At 37.3% G+C, this 10,753-nt stretch overlaps 1 protein-coding gene across 3 annotated transcripts in view; it reads left to right on the top strand.

The window, feature by feature from the left end:
• The first annotated feature begins 1,268 nt into the window (after window positions 1-1,268).
• The window catches only part of zgc:64106 (uncharacterized protein LOC393348 homolog), a 23,445-nt gene continuing 13,960 nt past the window's right edge, over window positions 1,269-10,753 (top strand). For 2 of the 3 annotated variants that reach the window (XM_061874724.1, XM_061874722.1), the window contains exons 1-4: window positions 1,269-1,350; window positions 1,425-1,623; window positions 4,457-4,696; window positions 7,498-7,587. In XM_061874724.1, the coding sequence (XP_061730708.1) occupies window positions 1,297-1,350; window positions 1,425-1,623; window positions 4,457-4,696; window positions 7,498-7,587 (583 nt within the window). In that variant the 5' untranslated portion in view covers window positions 1,269-1,296. The remainder of the gene's footprint in view (window positions 1,351-1,424; window positions 1,624-4,456; window positions 4,697-7,497; window positions 7,588-10,753) is intronic. The other variant, XM_061874723.1, reaches the window with a different exon arrangement.

The following is a 10,753-nucleotide window of genomic DNA, read 5'->3' as shown; positions in this document are numbered from 1 at the left end:
TGTATATGTACTGTACATATATATATGTGTGTATGTACATATATACATGTGCATATATATATATTTATATATATATCCCCATTGATGTACATACATGTGTATATGTACTGTACATATATGTGTGTATGTACATATATACATGTGTATATATATATATATTTATATATATATATATATATATATGTATGTACATCAATGGGGATATATATATATATATATATATATATATATATATATATATATATATATATATATATATATATCCCCATTGATGTACATACACGTGTATATGTACTGTACATATATGTGTGTATGTACATATATACGTGTGTATATATGTATATATACGTGTGTGTGTATATATATATACTGTATATATATACATATATGCATATATGTGTACACACACATGTGTATGTATACTGTACATATATATGTGTGTATATACATATATACATGTGTGTATATGTATATATGCATGTGTGTGTATGTCTATATATATTTTTATATACATATATGTGTACACACACGTGTGTATGTATACTGTACATATATATGTGTATATATGTATATATACGTGTGTGTATATATATATATATATTTATATACATAAATGTGTACACACACGTGTGTATGTATACTGTACATATATATGTGTATATACATACAAACGTGTGTATATATGTATATATACATGTGTGTGCGTGTGTATATATGTATATATATTTTTTTGTTTTTTTTTTTACACATTTGTTCGTCAGTTTGAATGATAATTTAGTAGCTGGAGTATTCGTTCGGCAGTGGGTAGCATCACCAAAAATTGTGCTAAATAAGAATCCCGTTAATTTGGAGCGTTTCTTCTAAAAATAAAGTGGAACCTCGATTTACGAACTTATTTGGTTCTTGAAGAGGGTTTGTAATTCAGTAAGAGGCCACTTGTCCCGGGTGTACCCCGCCTTCCGCCCGAGTACAGCTGGGATAGGCTCCAGCACTCCCCGCGACCCCGAAAGGGACAAGTTGTAGAAAATGGATGGATGGGTTTCAGCCTCGACAAAAGTCCCTATTTTAGTGAAGGTTGGTACACTCTGAACACAAAATGAAATGCTATACAGTGCTGTTTATCAAACACACATAATAAAAAGGTGATGTATCAACTGTCTCTTGGTTAGCAAGCCAAAAAACTCAGCCAACATCACAGTTCTAACTGTATTCTTCATATTTCATTTTAAAAGTTGTGATTTCAAGTCCAACCAACACGTTGCAGCTGGACCACGCTCGGGAGGAACACTTTCCCACATGGCTTCTGCTGTCACTAGTTTTCCACACGACGTTGATGAATGGTCACCAAAGGTCAAGGTTCCTCACGAGCACTCTGGCCACGCCCACTTTCCACGTGGACTAACTCCTTTGTCCCACGCTTCAAGCCTGCAGCTCCAGGAATCATCTGCCCTCGCCCAGACTGCACCATGGACTGCTGGGATGTGGTCTACAGCCCCCTGTGGATGGTGTCCACGGTCCTGCTGGCTCTGCTGGTGCGTCTCCAGCGGCGAGGAGGCTGGGACCCGCGTTCCTGCCACACGCAGCTCCGTGGGAAGACCGCAATAGTGACTGGAGCCAATTCAGGTCTGCTACAGCACATCGGGCTTTTGGTTTGAGTAGACCTGCACTTTTTGCTACCACTTTCCTGGAAACCTGTCATGTAGCAATGTCATGAACTATGAAGTTTAAATTTGTGTCAAAGGTGAAATAGATAAGTATCCGTCTGGTTAGAGCACAACAAACAAAACAGCTGATAAGCCTTTACACCGAAATACTGTGGAGAGAATCTATTGGAAACAGGATTTTTGTCGCAAGATGTAAGACACGACTAATGCTATCAGGATAAAGAAAATGTTGTTTTTGCAACTATAAACTCATTTTACAGTTAACTTCAGGCATTTTTTTTTTAATCGGTCTTTTAATGCTTTTACGGACCTGGGCATGGCTTGGTGGTGTGAATGGACCAAACATGACGCCGGTGAGGACACGTTGAACACAAGTCATTTAATTGATCAAGCAAGTCCTCACAATTACAGGCGATGTCAGCCAATGAACATTCCTCCCTGTCGGCCAGGCCAACCATACCGAAATATATTTTGAGCGAAGACACTTGCTCTTTGTTGTTCTAGACTTTGGACAGTTTGGACGCCTAGTTTATTTATACAAATGCAGACAAGATCCAGCCGGGAATTGCCACTTTGCTAAATTAAGTCAGGTGAGCCCTGATCTGTACTCCTACAGGTGGGGGCTCCTACCAGATGTTGTTAATGTGTTCACTAGGGGTGTAACAGTACGTGTATTTGTGTTGAACCGTTTCGGTACGGGGGTTTCGGTTCGGTTCGGAGGTGTACCGAACAAGTACACATGCTAGCAGCGACCGGGCTAGGACAACATGTAAAAGCCAGAGCTGGAAGACCCTCCTGTCTCGTTAAGATCTCCCGTTTGGGAACACAACCATGGAGGACGGAGGTTTGCCGAGATTGTTCAGCAGCTGCTTACATTTTTGACTGCTGGTCACCAGGTCGAGTTTTTTTTTTGTTTTTGATCAAATGCAAACATCATGTCCTGTGATGTCACCGTTGTAATATATACCTTCCAATGAACAATGTTACTAACAACTTTAACACAAAAATAGTAGTCTAGAAATCAGTTCTGACAAATAATAGATTGAGAACTGGGCTGTCAATCTTTGGGATTTTATTCGATTCTTGGGAGTAACAATTTGATTCATAATCGATTCAAAGCGATTCTCAATCTAGACTTTAATAACATTGGATGTCAGCTCTATTACCGTATTTTTGGACTATAAGGCGCACCGTTTTCTCCAAAATTGACAATGCGCCCTATAACCCGGTGCACCTTGTGCATGAATTATTTCTGGTTGTGCTGCCCTCGAACCCATTTTACATGGTGTAATGATGAGTGTGACCAGTAGAGGGCAGTCACACATAAGAGGTATGCAGCTTGAATGAAGCCATTTCAATAAATGACTCTAGCAAGCACCAGTAAGACCAGAACATTGATGTTCTCATTACGCGCGGCGCTCCAAAAAATGCCAGAATGTTTTAGTACGACTTTGGTAAGCTATGAAGACACACCGCTTAATGGACTGATGGATCATTAGGGTAGTCAGACGTACTGTGCTTCAAAATACGGGTGTCATTATGGTGTGTGTATAAGGACCACAAAATGGCACTTATTAGTATCTGGTGTTTTGTTTCCCAATATTATGCAGTATTTTAAATTTAGGAGAAAATATAATATGAACCCTTTAATTATAAAACTTTTTTTTATTATAAAGCGCATTAAATGGTTCATATTACATCCATCCATCCATTTTCTACCGCTTATTCCCTTTCGGGGGCGCTGGCGTCTATCTCAGCTACAATCGGGCGGAAGGCAGTGTACACCCTGGACAAGTCGCCACCTCATCGCAGGGCCAACACAGATAGACAGACAACATTCACACTCACATTCACACACTAGGTCCATATTACATATTCCCCTAAATTTAAAATACTGCATAATATTGCGAAACAAAACACCAGATTATACATATATATATATATATATATATATATATATATATATATATATATATATATATATATATATATATATATATATATATATATATAATCTGGTGTTTTGTTTCGCAATATATATATATATATATAATAAAGCTAATAACTACATTTCTCCATAAAATACTTAAGGAGCTCTCATCAATTTTCATACAACTAAAAAGAAAAGTGGTTTTGTTTAATAAAATTCTTGTCAAATATTTAATAAAGTCAAATACAAATTAGGCAACAAGTGAAATATCCAACACTTCTCTTTTCTAAAGTACATGTGTACAGCAGATATAGATCATCCACATCTACTTATGATTTATCAGAGTGGTTGGATAGGACAGATTTAAAAACTACAAAAAAGTTCTAGATTTTTTTTTTTAATCGATTAAGAATAGTTACAAATAAGAATTGCGATTAATCTGAAAATTGATTATTTTTAATGTGCCAGTTTATAAACCATTTAAACTTGCCTTGTGTTTAATGAATACTTAGGCCTATTACGCTACTGTGTTTCAATGTTATGGTGCTACTCAGGGAGCTAATAGTTGTTTGAGGTGGTACTTGGTGAAAAAAGTTTTGACAACCACTGCCCGAGGTTATGCACAATATGTTTGTATTCTATTCTGACGTGGGGGGGACTGTAAAAATGTACATAAAAAGAGCAAAAAAAATGTGTGTGATAATGAATAATAAAATACTTAGTCACCTATAACACAAAGATGACACGATATCTGTTGTGCAATGAAGGGCGATGCAGATGTTCAAATATTTTACAAGTTCAAGGCTTTCCGACTTGTCATTTTTTATTTAGCTCTTGTCTGCTCCCTCTTCCCCCCCGCCAGGTATCGGGAAGTCTATTGCCATGGACTTTGCTGGCCGTGGCGCCCGTGTCCTCCTGGCCTGTCGAAGTGTGTCCCGGGGGGCGGCGGCGGCTGAAGACATCAAAGCAAAAACGGGCAACTCTGACGTCCACGTGCGGCAGGTGGATCTTTCCTCCCTGGACTCTGTCGGGGAATTAGCCCAGAAGATTTTGAAGGAGGAGAAAGCTCTTCACATCCTGGTCAACAATGCAGCAGTTTCAGGTCTCACACACTTCACACTGAGTGTTCCAGTTGATTATCATTATTAGTCCTGCTGTATGGAGTGAAAGTACATTTGTTAGCCACGCCCAACCATTTGTCAGGAAAAAGACGATTATAACTAGAATATGATGAGAATGCCTTAAGTGCACAAGCCCCCAAACCGTGGATGATGGTGAGGCCGAGTCCAGTGTGTGGATGTTGGAACCATCCCAATCGGTTGAGAAATGTGGGAAATGAAGAGGTTTGTTTACCGCCCATTCATTTTCAGTGGTTTCCTGGTATTTCCGGGTAATCTAGGAAGTTTTCAGAACCGGGAAACATGCTAGCTTAAATGTCCAGGGTCTATGGCGGGGGTGTCAAACGTAAGGCCCCGGACCAGATCAGGCCCACGAACAGGTTTTCGCCGACCCGTGAGATGAATTTGCTAAGTATAAAAATAAGCTGGGATTTTTGAATGAAATTTTGTTTTAATTTTGTTCACTGAATGTCAGAACAGCAACTATTTGTGTCCTCTGTCTCTAAGGGGGCGGAGCTATGTGCCTTGATGAGATACAGAACTGGGGACACATTATCTGGGCGCACAGAAAAATGATGAAATTATTTGTATCGCCCTTCAACTTTGTCTGCGAATAATTAAATAAGCCCAAATTCACAAGTTTTGGTGTAAATGATGCTACATATGTACAGAATTAACCACATCATGTTAGTACATCAGTTCAGGAAAATGGGTAAATACAACAATAATGATAATCATTTATATTATTATTAATTCCATCTTCTGATAGATCAAAAATGAACACCAATGGGAGCATTTTAAAATCCTGCCAGGCTCAATTCCGCCTATTTCACTAATGAACATTATTGCGTCATTTATTCAGGAAGTTAAAATAACAACAAAGGAACATAAAACACTATTAACTGCAACATGCAAGTGTAAAAAAACAAAACAACATAATAATCTGTATATTTTCAGGTTGTGCTTGTTCTATTTTAAAAAAGAAAACAATCTGAAGTTGTCTTTATTTTTAAGTTATCACACAATGATTTTACCAGTCAGGCCCACTTGGAAATAGATTTTCCTTAATGTGGCCCCGAGCTAAAAGGAGTTCGACCCCCCTGGTCTATGGACTGTGTGCACGCTGGAACAGATATGCAGAAGGTTGTACATTGCACATTCAATTTCAACGGGGAGAAATTCCAGGAAAACCGGGAATTTGGGGATTTTTTTTAGGCTTGAATATCCAGGGTGAGTAGTGTGTGGATGGTTCCGTCCATCCATTTTCTACCGCTTATTCCCTTTGGGGTCGCGGGGGGCGCTGGTGTGGATGCTTAAACGGTTAAAATCGGGTTGGAAAAAAAAACAGCACATAAAGTGCTGGAACTGTAGAACTATGAAAACTCTTTTGAATGGGAGTTTCTGGGGAATTTGGAAAATGTAAATAATATCACAATCATATTAATAGGTTGATGTTGGAATTTTCTGAATTGGTTGAGAAATGTTGCCGTAGTAACACTTTGTAATTGAGAATTGGTATTTTGGAATTTATGGACGCATTTTGGCTGCAATGAGGTGGCGACTTGTCCAGGGTGTACGCCGCTTTCCGCCCGATTGTAGCTGAGATAGGCACCAGTGCCCCCTGCGATCCCAAAGTGGAATAAGCGGTAGAAAATGGATGGATGGATGGACGCATTTTGGTGTGAAAAGTCAAGATAAAGGTGAAGTTCTAACACTGAAACACCCTCAGGAAGAGCTGCTTTAACACATGGCTAGCTAGCTAGTGGCTAAAGTCCACAGTCTGCAGTGTTTTAGCTACTTCTACATCACAAACCCTTGTCTCCATGGCGACAAATAAAGTAAATTTCTTACAAGTATCATTATCACTGCAGGACGAGGACTAGCTAAACATGCTTCACTACACAGTGTAGGAGGATACAATAGCTCACCACCAATGTAAACAAATATCATGGGTGGATCTACACCTGACATCTACTGTAATGATACCAAGTACAGGAGCATATCTAGTCGATACTACTATGATTACATGGATGTGTTTTATTGTCATATTGTACAAGCAGAGTGTGGTCTTGTCTCACGTTGGGATTGTGGATGATGGGCAGAATTCCAAAAAAGTGCTGTTCCCGTGTATTATTGGACAGTTTGTTATGATCCGCTGCCCGGATCATATTTTCTTTAGATTTTTGAGTCTTTTTGTATTTATGTTCTGTTAGTTTTGGACTTCTTTAGTTCCTGGTTGCACTTCCCTATTTGTTTTGTCACCATAGTTACGTATGATTTTCACCTGCCTCGGTTTTTTGGGACACACCTGTGTCCAATCAAGACACATTATTTAAGCCTGCCTTCTCCCGTCAGTCTGTTTGGGTTCCTCGTTTGCGTTAAGCTACAGTCGCGTTTATTTTTCTGCTTCCAGTCTCTGTGCTAAGTATTAGCCTTAGCTTCCCGTGTGTTTGGCACACTGTCCTTTTGGTTGTTTAGTACTGTGTATTATTTATTAAATCGTCCTACCTTTACGTTTTCATCCGGAGTGTCCTTTGCATCCTTGGGGAGAAGAAAAACGCGCATCACCATGTGCCCCAAGCATGACAGTTATTCAGTAAGAATGATGAATTAACAAGCAAACACTACAAAATGAAGTATTTTGTGTCTTAACATGACAAAAAACTGCCAAAACAAAAGGAGGTAGAACAGACAACATATTTTTATATTTGGACGGAGGGATATTTTGAAATGTTTATGTCTGAAGCACAAACATAAACTAACGTTCATCACTTTCTTTTGTTAGGTTTACCCCGGCAGATTACCCACGACGGATTTGAGGTTTCTTTTGCAACCAATCATTTGGGACCCTTCCTTCTCACCAACCTTCTGACTGGTACAATTGTCATATTTAACACAGCTTGCTGTCTTTAAGATGAAACTAGAGGAGGCCATTCCTGAAGGAAGAGTGTGTGAACGCTCCAATGCTGAAGTTGCACTGAAATGCTGACAGAATGTGGTATGAATGGACCAATAGTTTGAATGCAAACACTTTGAATTTCCAGGGAATTTGGTTTGGAACTTGGGAAAGTGTTAGTTTGAATGTCCAGGATGAGTTGAATGTGTTGATGTTGGAATGCTTTGAATGGCTTGAAAAATGTGGGAATTGTGCATCTTGGAAAAAATGTCCCATTCATTTCAATGGGAACTTTCTGGAAATATGAGAATTTCGGGAAAAGCTGGATTTAAAAATGATTAGGAGCATGAATGTCCTGAATGAGCTGAATTGGTTGGTGTTGGAATTGTTTAAATCGGTCAAGAAATGTTGAAGTAATAACATTTCTTTAATTGAGAAATGGTAATGCGAAAAACAGGGAATTTTTTAAGTCCATAAACCAGGGGTCACCAACCTTTTTGAAACCAAAAGCTATTTTTGGGTACTGATTAATGCAAAGGGCTACCAGTTTGATACACACTTAAATAAATTGTATTTCTGTCTGTCATTCCGTCGTACATTTTTTTCCTTTTATGGAAAGTTTTTGGTAGAGAATAAATGATGAAAAAAACACTTAATTGAACGGTTTAAAAGAGGAGAAAACAGGAAAAAAATGAAAATTAAATTTTGAAACATAGTTTATCTTCAATTTCGACTCTTTAAAATTCAAAATTCTACCAAAAAAAAGAAGAGAAAAAATAGCTAATTCGAATCTTTTTGAAAAAATTTAAAAAAGAATTTATGGAACATCATTAGTCATTTTTCCTGATTAAGATTGATTTTAGAATTTTGATGACATGTTTTAAATAGGTTAAAATCCAATCTGGATTTTGTTAGAATATATAACAAATTGGACTAAGCTATTTGTCTAACAAAGACAAATCAATATTTCTTCTAGATTTTCCAGAACAACATTTTTAAACCAACTTGGTGGTTTGTCCTGACTAAGAGGAATGTTTTGACAGTGGAATGCTTGAAATGGGTTGAAAAATGTGAAAGGAGTCATTGTATTAAAAAAGGTTAGGAAAAAAACAGAAGATCCTGGAAATGTGTTGAATGTGGTAAAATGGTCGTTTGAAGTTCCAGAATTAGTTGAATGTGTTGAAGGAGAATTGGTTTGAAACGCTTGAAAAATGGGGGAATTGTGCAACTTGGAAAAATGTCCCATTCATTTCAATGAGAACTTCCTGGAAATTTGAGAATTTTTGGAAAAGCTGGATTTTTGAAACAATGATTAGGAGCATGAATGTCCTCAATGTGCTGAATTGGTTGGTGTTGGAAATGTTTAAATCGGGCAAGAAATGTTGAAGTATTAACAGTTTTTCAATTGAGGAATTGAATTATGGAATTTTAGGAAAACCGGTAATGTTTTTAGTTCCTAAACCAACTTGTTTTTTCTGTCCTGATCAGAGGTGGGTAGTAAGGCGCTACATTTACTCCGTTACATCTACTTGAGTAACTTTTGGGATAAATTGTACTTCTAAGAGTAGTTTTTATGCAACATACTTTTACTTTTACTTGAGTATATTTATAGAGAAGAAACGCTACTTTTACCCCGCTCCATTTATCTACATTCAGCTCGCTACTCGCTACTTTTTTTTATCGATCTATTCATGTTTGTTTTGGTTAATGACAGAGCTTCAAAGTAGAATCTACACATGCCTGCGTTTCACCAATCACATGCAGTCACTGGTGACGTTGGACCAATCAAACAGAGCCAGGCGGTCACATGACCCCATTTATACAAGTTGAAAAACTTATTGGGGTGTTACCATTTAGTGGTCAATTGTACGGAATATGTACTGTACTGTGCAATCTACTAATAAAAGTTTCAATCAATCAATCAAAAGTGTAAAGGAAAAAAGGCACTTTTTATTTCAACCGTACTTCCCGTCAAAAGCCTAAAGACTGATCGCACAGTTCCTGTCTTCACAATAAAAGCGCTGCTCCATCGCGCCTGCGCTAACAAAATAAAAGTCTCCGAAAGCCAGCACAAACAAGCTAGCAAGCTACGGAGTTTGCCGCCAATGTATTTCTTGTAAAGTGTTTAAAAACGAATATGGAAGCTGGACAAATAAGATGCCAAAAACCAACCACTTTCATGTGGTATTAGACAGAACTTTTTTCTCCTCCATTTGAAAACGTGGACGTCTGATTCCAATCAATGCAAGTCATCAGAATCAGGTAATACACCAATTTATATTCTTGTCTTCATGAAAGATAGGAATCTATATGTTAAACATGCATGTATATTCATTAAAACACCTTCAACATGTCAACAAAAACGGCAAAATAAATAAATATAAATTGTATACTGTGTATATAAATGTATGTATGTATATGTATATATATATATATATATATATATATTATATATATATATATATATATATATATGATTTGTGTGTGTATAAATGATGTGTATGTATATGTATATATGAGGTAGATCACCTCGACTTGGTCATTTATTAAGTAATTGATAAACGTTGAAAAACTTATTGGGGTGTTACCATTTAGTGGTCAATTGTACGGAATATGTACTGTACTGTGCAATCTACTAATACAAGCTTCAATCAATCAATCAAATCAAAGAATGCCTACTGAGCCTATGGTGCTGTTAAGTTATTGTGGCTCAATATGCCATTTTTTTATTTTATTTTCATGTACTATTATTTAATATATATTATTGTTTAAGTTGCTTAAGAGATATTCCTGGCTCTGAATTTGCTCGTTGCTATTTTTATGTTTTTGTGCATTATTTGTTGCCGTAATCGGGTTACTCATCAGTTACTCAGTACTTGAGTAGTTTTTTTCACAACAAACTTTTTACTTTTACTCAAGTAAATATTTGGGTGACTACTCCTTACTTTTACTTGAGTAATAAATCTCGAAAGTAACAGTACTCTTACTTGAGTACAATTTCTGGCTACTCTACCGCCTCTGGTCCTGACTAAGAAAAATGTTTTGACGGTGGAACGCTTGAAATGTGAAGAAAAAAGGAAAAGGAGTGGTCAAAAGGAAAAAGGTTGGAAATCGGGTTAGGAAAAAAACAGGAATTCCTGCAAAT

This window comes from Nerophis ophidion, linkage group LG16 (assembly GCF_033978795.1).
Source record: "Nerophis ophidion isolate RoL-2023_Sa linkage group LG16, RoL_Noph_v1.0, whole genome shotgun sequence".
Classification (NCBI taxonomy): Eukaryota; Metazoa; Chordata; class Actinopteri; order Syngnathiformes; family Syngnathidae; genus Nerophis; species Nerophis ophidion.
Note: the sequence above shows the minus strand (reverse complement) of the source record. Positions and strands in the feature narration are given on the sequence as shown.